This window comes from Chelmon rostratus, chromosome 4 (genome assembly GCF_017976325.1).
Source record: "Chelmon rostratus isolate fCheRos1 chromosome 4, fCheRos1.pri, whole genome shotgun sequence".
NCBI lineage: Eukaryota > Metazoa > Chordata > Actinopteri > Chaetodontiformes > Chaetodontidae > Chelmon > Chelmon rostratus.
This window is the reverse complement of record NC_055661.1, coordinates 3,853,297-3,868,779: the sequence shown is the minus strand read 5'-3', so window position 1 is coordinate 3,868,779 and position 15,483 is coordinate 3,853,297. Positions and strand designations below refer to the sequence as shown.

General features: G+C 39.0%; 1 protein-coding gene across 1 annotated transcript in view; it reads right to left on the bottom strand.

The window, feature by feature from the left end:
* Nucleotides 1-15,483, bottom strand: part of LOC121606000 (inactive N-acetylated-alpha-linked acidic dipeptidase-like protein 2) — a 472,539-nt gene that overhangs the window by 220,804 nt on the left and 236,252 nt on the right. The window contains exons 7-8 of the mRNA XM_041936153.1: nucleotides 5,347-5,466; nucleotides 593-725 (exon numbers count right to left, since the gene is read on the bottom strand). Coding sequence (XP_041792087.1) covers nucleotides 593-725; nucleotides 5,347-5,466 — 253 coding nt within the window. The remainder of the gene's footprint in view (nucleotides 1-592; nucleotides 726-5,346; nucleotides 5,467-15,483) is intronic.

The following is a 15,483-nucleotide window of genomic DNA, read 5'->3' as shown; positions in this document are numbered from 1 at the left end:
CTTTCACTCTAACTGATGATGTCATCCACTCTAGGGGAAGATATTCTGAGCATTTTTTTGAGAAACTTTATGGTCTTCAGATGGTCATAGCTCGAAAACCATAAGAGATATCAAAAAATGTGTCGAGGTTCATTTTGAGCCGACAAAATTATCTACGTTTTAAACTTTGAATGAAGTCTCTAGGAGAAAGTATGGCGAAGCAGCGGACAGCGGGCTGAAATTTGAGGAAACTTCCCATTCATTTCTTATGGGAAATTCTTCGCAGTTTTTTGCGAATACTTTGCGAATTATTGTCGAAAGAGCTATAAAAGTCATAGCACACCATTCCCGATCGAGCGGCATGTTTTGATATATAGTTTGTGAGGGCTTTCTTAAAGCTGCGGGACTAGTTACACACCGAAATTCTGGCGGAAGATGAAAAAACGCGTAGCCACTAATAAAATAAAGTTGTTTTTGATGATTACTTTACATCATTTATGATTAGTCCAGCCAAAACTAATATTCTCATCTGTGTTTCCGAACTTGAATAGATAACTAAAAGTGGATTTTACATAGAAGAATACACTCTGTTCACTGAGCCACATACACTCACCATTTGCAGGATTTCCTCCAGGGTTGAGAGTGACTCTGAAGGCTTGATGCCAGGTCTGGTGGCCAGGGGGAGCATCACATGGGTCAATGTAAAGCAAAACACCTCCAAAACCCAGCTCAGACAGTAGGGATAGCTGCACACAAACACACACACACAAAAATACAAAGGCACAGTGAGTAAGAAAGAGAGACGATGCATCCAAACTCTCACAAACACACAAAGACGTGCAAAAACATTTGACACTGTGTTTTAATGTTAGCTACTCGCACCAACACACTAAATGATTCAAACACAGATTCACTTAGGAGGAACTGCCAATTTCTACATATACAATTTCTCGAGCAAAGCAAGGGAAATATCTGGCTCTTAAGTGGGTAAATGCTTCACTATGTTCACTAGCTGTTACTAACTTCGCCTGTCTCTTTTGGTGCTGGGCAGGCAGAGCGCAGTCGGTTTGTCGGAGATCCCATTTGCTGCTGGAAAGAGGATCAATGGAAGCGGGAAGAATGAATAGCAAATGAGTGGGCTAGAGAAGCTTCATCATTGGCTTCCCCTTTTCACATTTCCATTCAGTCTGTACCTAAATATACATTATATTTTTGGAATTTGTAGACTACTGGACATCGCTGGTTTTGCAAGGATCACATTTTCAGTGCTGCTTCTCTGTGGGATTGTCTCCGTACTCCCAGAAAGCATGTGTGCAACAAGTCAGCAGCAGTTGTATTTTTATTTACAAGTATTTCTGAGTACAAAAATGGTGCATGTTTGTTTGTGTGTGTGTATCTTTGTAGCCAATGGATATAAGTGTGAAAGCGGTGTCATTTCTGCACAATGCGTCCATGAGATCAGCTGGCAGTCAAACAGTGTGCATCAGTAATGTGATGTTGTATTGCTTTGTTTTTCACCTCACACGACCACAACTGGCTCTATATCGAATGCTCCTTGTCGAATATATTTAGAAAGAAGGTGCGTTTATGAATACTGAAGTGATTTCCTGTTTATTATCTTTCTGAAGTAAACATTGGTTTGTATGACTGGCTGTTTTCCTCATGACAGTCAAAGGTCATATGTTGCTGTTTAGTTAGCCAGCATCACTGGGAGACAACAGTAGCTGGCTGGGAGGCAGTGTGCTGCAGCTGCTGCTGTGCAGAGCACTATTTCATTGTTGTCCAAGGGAGATGTAGCGTCCTTGTTTTTTATGAGCGTAGATGACTATTTTATTGAATATGTGACACCAGCCACGGTCATTCTCCTCTCATCACAACTCTGTCCTTCAGTGAACAGGGACACTGCACACACACACACACACACACACACACACACACACACACACACACACACACACACACAGTGTAAGCTGTGTGGTCTGGACACTGACATGCACACACTTTCACACATACACACACTTAGACATGGGAAAGTCGTGCTTTTGCACACTTGCTCTCATAAGAACACGGATGCAGAACACACCCTGACATTCACACTGACAGCAACTACATGACAAATGTGTTGAAAACCATTAATCAGCACGAAAACTTTCAGCAGAAAAATTCCAACTGATGCTCACAGATCTTGACATTGTGCTGACTGGACGTCACAGATTACGATGAGAAGCAAGAAACAACACATGTATTATAAATAACTGCTGGAATACGACAATATGCTGAGATAGGATCATATTATGATTTTCTATTGATGTTGAAATTAGATGGTATTACACTTTTTTCTATGCTGAGTTCACTTTTTTTAAAAGTCAACACAGTTCTCGGTTCTGTCAACGTGTAGCTAAGTACTCAATACTTCTATACACTTCATAGGCTTTTTTATATATATATTGGCCACAAGCTCTATTCCACATCTCATCTGCACCTCATGTCCTCACCTGCAATACACCTGGGCGGGAATGTTTGTTCATCCATCCCTGGCAATCTTCTGCAGAGATCCAGCATTTTTCTTCCTTTCTTTCTTTCTTTTTAACATTTCTTTTTGGACGTAGATGCAACAGAATGTAGTAAATTGAAGTCTGATTAACAGTTATTTTGTGTTATGTTTAACAGTTTCAACAGTTTAGTGTAAATGTGCAGAATGGAGTACAAATACACAGAGTTTTGGGGGTGGCTGAGTTTGAGTGAGAAAACATTTCATGAATGTTGAGAGATGTGACCACATTTTGTGTCAAAGTAATGACAAGTGATCCAAGATCAAGAGTTTACTGCACACTGACTTCTGTTGCGCTGACTGTGTGAAGTGTTTTGTCTAAGTGAACTCAGTATTGAGATATACAAAAAAAACCCTTAATGGAACCAAATGAGTTCAGCTAACATGGTCAGAACATGTGTTCCATGTGTGTATCAAACACAAATCTAGCTGTGTGTGCAACATTGGGCCTGCAGTCACACACTCATTAGTGAGAGTACAAGGCTCATCAATCATCGTCCACATTTATATGTAAAGGGCGATCATTTCTCTCAGCTGTTGACACACAGAGACATTATGAAGCACACCTGATCAAATTTGTCAAAAACTGTGGGCAAGAAGGAAAAATGGGTCAGCAGCCTGTTGCTGGAAGGGTGCAGTCTGATTTAATGGGGTTTTAAAAGTCTAACTGTGAATATGTAAATACAGTATGGTGACCCCTCTTTATTTTCCTGTCTTTTTTTTTTTTTTGGTAGCCACCATTTGCTCCTGTTATGGCTTATTAGTCTGTCACTTATCAATTAAAGGCACGCTCAGCATTGCTGTTGTATGAATAAAGCAATGATGATTTTCTAGCAAATGCACGGCCCATATGCATTGAACTGCAATAAGTGAAATTTTCAACCAAAATATAAAAGTTAAAGGTCCTTAGTAGGTCCCTGCGGTGTGATTACAAAACACCCATGTCAGCATTACATGAACATAAACTCTATCAAGTACATCAATAATAAGATATAATAAGATATTTTTTAAATAGCATTCTTTGCATATTGTCTCCTATTTGATATTATGATTTGACAAATATATCAGAAGATTTTCAGTTTTCAGCTGCAGTTTGGTTAGATTTAGGCACCAAACTTCTTGGTTAGGTTTAAGAAAGATCATTTCTGGTGATGCTTTGGGTGCAAATTGCATTGCTGGCTGCAGACACCAGTGTGCTAACAGGATCTGCCTAATACAAAGAGTATCAACACATTCAGGTCTCTCCAATCACATACAGACAATGACAATCCAGAAGTGGCCACAGCAGTCTCTAGTCGTACTGAAAATGTCTAATATCAGATGACTCATTTATGCTAATTAGGACATAACGATGTGGTGTTTCATCATGTATATAACATTAAATACAGCTGTGTTCACTTCTGGGGTTAAAATGTAATCAGTCATGTCCACAGGGGAAAGAAAGTAGTCCGTCTTTTTCGTTGCTCAGATGTCTTAGTCAGCCTCTTCATGGGATGTGCATGAAAGCATGAGATGACAAATAAAAGTAGATTGATTAATATATGAATGTACAGCATGTATGTGTGTTACACGGTAAAAGTCATGTTTTTGGTGAGTTTCGTGGCCATCGTGGGTTCTCCTGCATTCTTATTTTTGTTTGAACAACAATAAAACAATTCCAGCTCAAGGTCCATACAGCTACAGCTAATTCTCAGACTTTCAATAAACACAGGCACAGAATTTTAACTTAATTGTTGTGGTAAGTGCTGATGCTAAGATGCTAAATATCTCTTTGTCAAACAATCATTCAATATCAGTAACAAACATATGTTTTCACACAAACTAGTTTAATCACTGCAAACAGTCTGTCAGATTAGGTTAGTTTGCTTACTGACCAATGCAAGAAGAAAGGGAGGTCAAGTTTCTGCACTGGTCTTTGCATCATACGCCTGGTGCAAGAGGTTAGCAGTGGTACAACATGGTATAAGTCTTTGTCAACAATTCTATATCACAGTTTAATAGTATCACAGAAAATTTGACTAGAGTGTGTCCATATTCATTCAGAAATCTAACATAAGTGGATATAATTGTGTCAGAAGCTACAGTGCAGGATACATTTCCATCAGTCAAAACTGCAGTACACATGAAGCGTATTCAGGTTCATACAGTTGAACTACTTTTAATTTAATAGAAAATGAAGACAAATTTATCAGCAATTAACATGTAAGTAGATGTTTATGTTTTGATGAACTGGACTGGAATTGATATTTTCCCTGTCATCTTCTAATTGATTGGAAAACCGCTTTGAGCTGAACATGGCACACGTCCAAGCAGGAACAGGCCTAATCAATCAATGCATCACTAATGTTATTTCTCATGAAGGCAAATGAGTTCAGACAACGTAGCACTGAGGAGGTGCAGATGCAGGAGTCAGAAATGATGCATTTAAGGCAAAAATCATAAAAAATAGAATAAAGATTCATAAAGAATTAGCGATGCATGGCTAGTCATACACCTTAGACCCTGTTCAGTATACAAATCCCAGTGCAGCAAGCTGTACTTGGTTTCTTCAAAGGGCAGTGAGCTGTAGCATGCAAGTATATTAACATACCCAAGATTAAACCCTCTCATTATGTGAAAATCATTTTTTGTCACATCTTACGCTTGCACTCATTTTAAAGGTAAGAAGATCTCATTGCTGAGTCTGAGTGAATATTTATCCTGCTGCAGGATTATAGTATCAGGTAGATCTCAAGTACAGCGTTAAATCACATGTGTGATTCTCTTATCAGCAGAGCAGAGCAGTAGCTCTTTGCGGAGCTCTGATTTGATCTTACCTTGTACAGCAAAGGTGCTTGGCCAAGCTTGACCACAGCAATCTGGTTGGTGAGGTTCAGGCTGTCTTTGGCTCTCCTCAGATCAGCCACACTGCCGTACTGGACGTCCACCACCTCTCCCTGGCGGAGGAGAAACCACAGAGGCTCAGGGATCAGCGGGTACTGAAATCACACGTAATCACATTTTCTCAAGATGTTTGTGCACAATCTGTCACCCAGGTGTCACGTCACGTATGTGTTTATATGCCCAAATCATCTTTTGAACAGTAATTTCCAGCTTTAACTTATAGCTATTTTTTTATTTGGCAAAATTCACCTTTGGCTGCTCATGTTAAGACAATACCAGAGCCACTCCACCGATTTTTAGGAGTCAGTTATTCATGGGTAGTACTTGTCAGCCAGTGAAAACCATTGTCTAATGTAATCTGTAACTCTGGAGGAGCTTTTTAAAGTCTGAGAAAATAACCTGGTTTGTGGATCAAGGGTTATCTCTGGGCACAGATATGAAATTCATGACAAAAACTCAATCCAAACTTCAGTGTGTGGAACTTGAACAACAGACTTTCTAGAAGTGATTATAAGGATTTAATGAATTGCCAGTGTGCATGTAATCAGTCCTAATGTAGTCATTCTAATCAATAACATCGCACTGACAGACAACACAATTGGATTACTTACAGCACACTGGAATTACTCCGGCCAAGTGTGTTTTGTGTGTAGGTGCACGTGTCTATGTGACGGAGCAAGTGTTATCATCTACCAAATTGAAGTGGCCTAGAAGTTGTTGAAAGTCAAAGCATTACTTTTTGGGGTCTCTCTTTCTCTTTCCCTCTCTGTTTCTCTCTCCATCACCCCTCTCTCCCCCTCCCCACCCCCTCACTGCGTCACCTGGGCCTGATTCATTTTTCATGTGGCCTGGGGGCGAGCGTAACACGATGCTGCAGTGGAGAGAAAGCGAAGGAGAGGGCGAGAGAGCCCCTGAATGTGTGTGTGTGTGTGTGTGTGTGTGAGTGAGAGAGAGAGAGAGAGAGAGAGAGAGCATCAGGGGAGCCCAGGAGAGGAGAGCAAGAGAGATTTATCGCTCCTGCCTGCATTTGCATCATAAAAGTCCTCCATTTAAACTGCAGACCATGGAACAGTACAAGACGCAGCAAATTGAAATACAGGAGGATCTCTGGACGCACTGAGATGGTGCTCCTTGAACTAGATCCATCTCTCTCTTCTCCCTCCCCTTTTTCTTTCATTTCATCCTGGCGAGGTAATGAAATTAACAATGTAAGTGGTCTCTGTCTGGCTGAAGCTGCGAGCATCATTCTCCTGCTGAGATGATGGATTTTTTCTCTCAACACGAGGATTTTGGTTCAGTTTTTGAAGGAAGATGAGGAAGCCCATATATATATATGTTGATGGGCTCTGTGTTGAATATCTTTGACCATTTTTACCCCATAATATTATAAACGTTCACTGTGTCTGCCACAGTTGCATCCTGTTGATTTTGAACAGCATTTAGTGCATTGTGTCAGGCTTTTATTTGAGGAGGCAGCTTTTTAAGAGGAGGGAAGTTTCACTCCTGAAGCTGATCATTAACGTTACATCCACACACTCATCATAACAGAGGGCGTCAAAATTGACCAGGGCCTGAATTTATCACGCATCTAAGAGAAGGAAACCAGTCCTAACTGGCTAAAAAGAGTCAAAGTCACATAATCTTAGTCCTGCTTTTAGGAGTGGGAGCTAAAGCATTTTATCAGGAGTTTATAAGGAAATTGCTTCTATCTTGATGAGCGCTGCAGAGGTGCCCTAACCTGTTAGCTGCTGCCAGGAGATGCCGTTCAGGCAGAGACAATCCAGCAATGTGCTTTGGGAATACTTGTTGATATTGAGTTTATTAAGCTACTGTTTTGAAGAAAATTGAATAATTTGGCTTTGACCATATGACTTTTTTGCAGACTGTCACTTTTTTGTAAGGGGGAAAATGCAGCTTTGCCACAGCGATGATTCTGTCAGAATCAACTATTTCAACATGAAAAAATCAAACTTTGATCGCTATCACAGCGACTCATCCCCAGTGAGAGCAGACTTTGGATTTCATTTTAAACGCAATCACTCTCACCCTGGTCACATGTCAACTGCTTAATTGCCATAAAGAAAAACTTATTTACAGCAGTTAAAATACAATATGGGGTCCTACACATTGCTAATTTTTTTATTTGCAGTTTTTACACTTACCTAATACTGCAGCTTTCTACTAAGCGTCATGAAACAGTGATGTCACATGCTCTCCTTCGAAAACTCTGCAGTAAAAGTGTTTTTAGTCACAAATAAGCTTTAATAAAAATGGGTCCTAATATATAGAAAATGTAGAATCACCACCACAATGAATGGAAAGACATTAAACAGGGTACAGCGGAAGGAAAGAGGCTGAAATGGAGAAAAAAGTAAGCATGACTGTGTCCTTCTTAGGCTCTGTCTTAAGAGAATGTGGAGGGATGGGAAACAGTAAAGAAAAGAAGCGCAGACACACAGGGAGGAGACAAAGGAGGTCGTGGATTGTTTCTGCAGTCTGCTGATTGAAGGCTGCTCAAATCCACCCTGTAATTAACTCTTATCACATCAAGTAAATGAAGTGCCTTCACAATCACACTGTCATTGTGTCAGACAACAAGGAGAGGCAGGCAAGGGGAGGGCCAGTGTTGGGAAAGCCATTTTCAGAGTCTTCACAAGCTACCACTTCCTGCACATGGCAGTAGGTTGAACTACAATAAACCTGAAGTCGAGAGATGTGGCTTTATTGATTAAAGGAACAAAACTTGGTCAAATTCACATGTCATACACTCCTGAAAATCACCGTCTGGTTTGAAAGAAATCGAGGAAAATGCAGTTTTATGTGGGAATTCATCAAAGCACATTTATGTCATGAGTCATTGCACAGGTACCTGTGCTGTAGCTGGCTACCGTCGCTCCTGCAGGGTAAGACCCTTGAGCTTTGTGGAGGAATATGAAGCATGAAATAGATGAGTGTAGTGCACTAGTAAGCAGCTTATCTTATGCTGTGCTAATGCACAACTACAAACATGAAGCACACACACAGAAGCACAATATTAGACTTCAGCAAAAAGAAGCACGTGACAGTGATGACAAAAATTGCTAGTTGGTTTGTCAATATTGTTGTATTTGTCTGTTAAAATTTAGATATACACACTGAAACTTTAAAGCAAACAATGAATACGAAGTGTTACCTAACTGCCCTGTAAATATCAAAATATACTGTTTCAAGCTGACTTTTGCCATCATTGAAAATAACTGTCAAAAAAAAGAACTGAAATGCATTTGTGATAAAAAATGTATCTTTGTCTTGTATTGGCTGCCTTTTGATTTCCTATGCTTGGAGTCAGTGTACACAAACACCATGCCACTGATCTAAAGGACACACATTATATGTGTGTGTCTATATAAATTAATTCAAATCATATTTCTTTATGTATTTTTTTTCTGTTGGTCTTAAGAATGCACGTGCAGAATAACAGATGTAAACTAATTACTGTAATGTGGTTGAATAAACTGTAAACTAAGTGATTTACATTAAATATAGAAATGTTTGGGATGTTTTTGCTTAATGTTAAGCAATATATTGGCTATTTATCTTTAATAGGCATGTGTGTCTTTACATATTTCCAATATGTGGTTTGGCATTAAAAAAAAAGTACACTTTAACATGTATTTTTCTGCTTGCTCAGCCACAAAATGTTTACTACATTTCTGGGGTCATACTCAAATCCTGTTCAAGGAGCACAACCATTAAACACAGCAAAAAGCATCAAACTTAATGACCTCAACCTCTGTAAATCACCCAAAAAATGATTCTACCATCCTGACGTGTCTGTTTTTACAGTATATAGTCACAATCCTGTGAATCCATTCTGGTGCAGACATTAACTGCAGAGTATTCATAATCGCACTGCAGGCTGGCCTTATAGAGGAGATGATTTAATTAGATTCCAGAGAACATGTGCTTACATTTGCATATTAATGAGGAAAAACTGTTTTTCTTCATGCGGTTTTCTTGAAACTGCAAGGACTTCATTATGCTCTAAGAGGCATAGTTCATATTAATAGCAGCCATGTTTTATGTGGAGATAAGTATGATGACAGAGTACTTGTTTCTAAATAATGCTAATTACCTTAATTGCAGATCTTAATAGCATAGCTTCTTATATTAAATTATTATGGTTGATGAGGGATTAGGCAGCTCAAGAAGCTCAAGCCTGTCCATTAACTTGTTCATTATTTAGACTGAAGAACAGTATAGTAAATGCAACAAGAGCCACTTTTGGTCTGGTGGGGAGGCAGTTTTGGAAAACTTCTGCCTGCATATTGCCTTTAACGCTCCTTTTTATATTCCTATTTATAATGAAAGACATTTGACTGTACTGGAGCAAAGTTAGCTTCCTTTACAAAACAATGTATTTCTTTATTTTATGATTCATGATTTCAATATATAACAAGTGAAATGCTTTGGCAAAAGCCAAATAATATAGCAGGGCTTCCAGATGAATTATGTTAGTATTTAGTTTATTCTGGTGGGATATAATTAATCATTCAATAACATATCATTTTTGGAGTGTACATTATTCCAACAAGGCGGCTATAGTTTACACAGAGGAGGCAAATCCTGCAAATGTTTACTCTGTGATTATGAATGCACAAGTGGACACACGCATATAAATGTACCTGTATGCTTTGTTCACTGGCGACTAGACCTTTTCCACCTTCAGCCATCACCGACATCCGCCTTCCTGAGCTCCATCCATAGCAGACATCCCAAACCTTTAATGCTGATGGTGGAAGAATTATTGGTGCTGCTCTCCAGAGAGTCCCCCTTCTTTGGCCCAGGCTGAGTGCTGCAAAGAAGGCCTCAGAGCTACTGGACTCCTACCCGCATCCTCAGGCCTTTCCACAACAGGAATCCTCCATGACAGTTGACCAACTCATGACCAGCCGTTGATTCACAAGATCTTGATTGACTGATCGATATTCCAGATCTTTGCCTCTTCCCGGAGTTTGTTGTGAGTCTGATAGAAGCGCAGTGGATGACCCCATTTGTCCTCCTGCCTCTGACAGCAGAAGGCCAAAAGTAGTTTCTAATAAAGGGCAGCACTTCATACATTACATCTTCCCTCAAAGAGTAAAGTTCCTCACCTCTCAGATCCTCTCTAAATCTAAGGCTGTCTCAGTGGGAGATGTCAGCTATTGCCCAGAGGGACCTCACCTGGGGTTTATCATTATCCTACCTTACAGTGTGTAAGGGGAATAAGAGGATAGCCAAATAGGCTGTCCCTTGCCTCTTCCTCTTCTCCTTTATTGGTTGGGGGTGCCAGCACTCCTTGTCTTAACTAGGCGGCAGCCTGCAAGTCTCCTTCCCCTTTGTGCTTCCTGGATGCTCCCGCTAATTCTCCAGTTAGAAAGCAGTTCAGGGGTTCCTGATTTTCCTTGTTTCGTTCACCAGTCTTTGAATTTCCTACAGAGAGACACTTGTGCTTCTTTCTGTTGCTGTTGTGATCCCAGTAAACTTTATCAGTCTTTCTCCTCAAACATGCTGAATATCGTTTTTTCATGAGTTCATCATCATTTTTTGGATGATGATAAGGACCCAGCTTACATGCTTACATGCCCCATGTAACGCTGAGCTGTACATGGGGCATGTAAGCATGTACCAGGTGAGACGGGCAGTTTGCTGTAAAGGTGGTGATGGAATACATTTACAGTCTGGGGAATTTAAGAGTACATTTCAATAATGTGCAACCCTAAAGATGGTGAAAAATACTGTGCCATCATATCCCTTACAGTTTTCACCCCCAGTTTACACCAGTTGTGAAACTTGTTATAAGCTTGTTAAAGGACAGAACACTTAGAAAGTACAAACAGTTGTATGATTTCTCATAGAACTGAAGCGATGCCAATTCCATGAGTATGTGTGTAACAGCATGGCCTTGCTCAGAGTTCAAGGGGGCAGTTGCCAATGTCATTGTTGCCTGAGAGCGCACTGATCTGATGACAAACCTTAACAACCAACACCAGAGCCCAGCAGGGGCACATTTTTTTAATTGCCTTCAGTTACTCTCGGCAATGACTACATATATATGTCTATATACTACTATACATATACTACAAGATATGTCTAAAGTAGTACGAATTCACAAACCGTTCTACACAAGTGCACTGGACAAATATGGGAATTTATCCAAAAGACAGGAGTAAAGTGATAAAAGGTGAGTATTTTACTATCGCTGTGTTGAGTTACACAGAGGCCTTTCCCCACAGCATATCCCCGCAAGGCTTAAAAGTGAGCATTTATAAAGCATCAGTGAGATTTTTGTGTGCGTGTCATGTAATGAAGCCTGTGCCTTTACCCCAGCTTTCCTTCCACTCTGTCATTTGCATCCAGCTGGATTTGAAGTGAATTAAATTTGTCCTTTTGCATTAATAATTTATGCCAAGAAAAACTGCAACTGAGTACCGTTTACAGACTTGGGTCAAACAATACAACAAAAATCTGGTATAATAACAAGGGGACAGTATAAAATAGGACAAAGCAGAGTTATTTATATGCCATGAATGCCAAACGGAAGTTTGCACAGTTACACAGAATACAAAATGCTGGTCATGTTTAGTTTCTCTGTCTATTTTTTTCCTGTTAATATCCTATTGAGATGATTTAAAAAGGTTCCTGAAGAGAATCAAGTAATTATGCATTAACTGTAGTGGAAAAGAAGCAAATGGACAAAGTTTATCAGCGGTACTAAATACAATAGAAATAGAAAACTGGAGAGGTCAGCTTGGAAGAGTCGACAAAACATTGTGAATTATTGAAATATTCATACTCATTCAGGCTTTTTATTAGAATCTCATCATTTGAGATCCCACTGTAAAAGTCCTTTCAGTACAGAGTGATATGCCCTGTAAAAGAAACTTTCCTGGGATTATTCCATAATAATCTGAATTCCTTTCCAGGAAAATATTAGAAACAAAAGAGCCCACAAAAAAAATATTTCTTTGCTTGAATGTTGATTAATTCACAGTAAAAGACAACAATCAGGGCCATTGCAGATCTACTTCAGTTTCACACCATGTAATGGTATTTAAACTAAATAAAATAAACTAAATGTTTATATTTAAGCATGTATTAGATATAACTAATGTCACATTAACTCTTTAGATGAATAACAGCACATACAGTACCAAGCAAAATAATAAAATAGTAATAATAATAATAATAATAATAACAACACATTATTTCTACAGTGATTTGAGTAAATTAGGATTAAACTATTTCAGGACTGAGGCAAATAAAACCAGACAGTTAAAATAACAGAGGAATAAAAAAAAAATAAAACCCTGAACAATAAATAAAAATATAAACACAATAACAAAACAGATAAAACCTGCTGGCAATAAAATGCTGTACTGGAATTAATAAAAGGCTTCTTTGAAAAGAGAAGTTTTGAGATGTGTTTTAAAAGATGTGACTGATTCAGCAAACTTCAGATCCTCAGGCACAGAGTTCCAGAGCTAAGGGGCCTTCACTCCAAAAGCCTGGTCACCTCTAGTCTTGAGCCAGGATTTAGGAACAGCCAGCAGAGTCCTGCCTGAGGATGTGCTCTGGCTCATAGAGGAGCAGAAAGTCAGCAATGTAGCCAGGAGCTGAACCATGAAGTGCTTTAAAGTTAATCTGAAATTCAACTCTTAAACTGACTGGTAACCAGTAAAGAGAGGCTAAAACGGGGGTGATATGATCTTGTCGACTAGTATTCAAATTAGCTTTTTGACACAACCCTGAATCTAATCCAATAATAAACTGAGATGAAATAAAACCACTGGATGACTGTGGATGTATGCAGTATGTAGTATGCACCATCAGGATTCGTATTTAGCGGAGATCACATTCTACTATTCTGCTATTCAAAAGTTACCATCAACTATGCACAGTGTGTCCATACACATACAACTTGTTGATGTGCCTGTCTTATGTGTGCTCTTATGTCCTACCTAGGAGGTATTCAGTACCTGTGCCAACAACTCTTCATTAACACGTTTTCAAACTGACTACACTGAATCACTACTGTCACTGACCCAATCAGCAGCTCATATGCATGTAGTGGTAATCTGATGTACGTCACTTTAATATCTATTGTTGAAACACTGATATGGTACGTATGAAACATATGGATTTAATGTATCTGTTGCTCGCAGAAATGTACAGTGTCACTGCTTTATTCAGCTGACTGGGCTGCGCTCAATGATACTAATGGTTGCTGACGTGCAGTAACCCATCAAACCCAGAATCCAGTTAAGGTCTTAGGCTGTTTACATGAACTGTTGATTCTCTTTGACCGAGCTGCTGTGTAACCATGAATAAGCAAGTTAACAAAACATTGTAATTCCACTTCCCTCTTCTCATTAACAATGGCTCACTGCAATCGGATGTGGATATCAGGGTGAATGCAACAAAATTATAATTATTGTTATTATTTTTGCAATAACTTTAATAACTCTGTTTATTTTGAGTCATCACTTTATTTAACTTCTGTTTTTCCCGGGAGGCTGTATGTTTCCTTCATCTCCTGTCGACCAATTAAATATTTTCCTGTAAATCTCACATATTTTTACCATTGAAAAAAAAAGTTCGCTAATGTTGATGGGAGGCATAACCGCCTATTTGATGTGTTTGCTACATTCCCCTCCAGTACAGCAAGTGGTAATATGTAGAACATCATCTACGGACGAGACGTCATTGACTCAAATGTCACCTGCCGGTAAAGCAACAGATCTACCAAACATAAGATCCCCCAAGAAGAGCAGAGACGGCAGCCTCTCTCCAAATCACAGCTGAATCATAATGTGCAAGTGATGTGTTCATATCCTTCAAGTAATACATAAATAAACTCAGTGCTGAATTTATCTGTCCTTTAGTGTCTTCAGTGATATAATGCAGGGGTGTTCACAGCATTTAGCTCAGCTTTCAACACTGTCCCAGACAAGCTGGCGCTGAAGCACCCCCAGCAGCCCCCCACTGTGAGGACTGCGAACCACTGTACACTGCACTTTTACACCTTCACCTCCACCTGCACCTTCTGTGTACTTAACATTTAAGTACACACACGCTTAACTAAATTATATACATTTTAGTATATTTCAGCTGCTGTCGGTTCATTTCATTGGTATATTTTATTCTGTTGGTACATTTCACTGCTATATCTTATTGTTTATTGTTTAGTATATTTTTATTGCCGCAGTATATTTTCATTTCTGGCATATTTTTAATTGCATTTACGAATATTTTTACTGCATGTTGGTTTATTTTATTCTAGTATCTTAATTTTATTTTAGAATCTTTCTTATCTTTCTTATTATCTTGTTTCTAACATGGGGGCTGCAATGCAAATTTCATTGACATGTCATGCTGGATGACAATAAAGAAATCTTGAATCTTGAGTCTTGAGCATTTCACTTTAACCTGGTATCTGATTCTGACCACCTGACTGTAGTGACTAACTTATTAACTCAGTCCTTGTGGCTCTGATATTTCAAAGCAAGTTGTCTAGTGGTGATTTTAGGATTCACTGTGTGTACTCTTGTCTAAATAAACCCGACAGGTAACATGAAGAAAACAAAATCATAAATCCTGTTGTAAAATTAATATTTAATGTGCACAAATGATTCAATTATACTCCCCACTGTTCATTCTCAAACAGTAATTTTGAAGAAAATGTAACTGTTTTTCTCTACTATTAAAATATACTATTAATATAATATACTATTATACCTCCACTGCATGTAGTCCCCTCTTCAAACCCCTCCCTCTCTATCACCAGAAAAACAGGGCCAATTCATGTCTAATTATTGCGACTGAAAGATTTGGTTACATGTAAAGTGAGAGCAGATATGCGAGCAGCCCCTATAACTACATTACAAAAGCAGAATGTGTGCAATATATCCTCTTTGGTTTTGTACTACAATTTGCATATTGCAATATTACACCCAACAAGCATGGTCACATTATACTCGTGTGGCAGACACAGAGAAAAGGATGCAAGTGCATAGTTCCTGCAGCACCAGGAAAACACTGCCACCAACAGC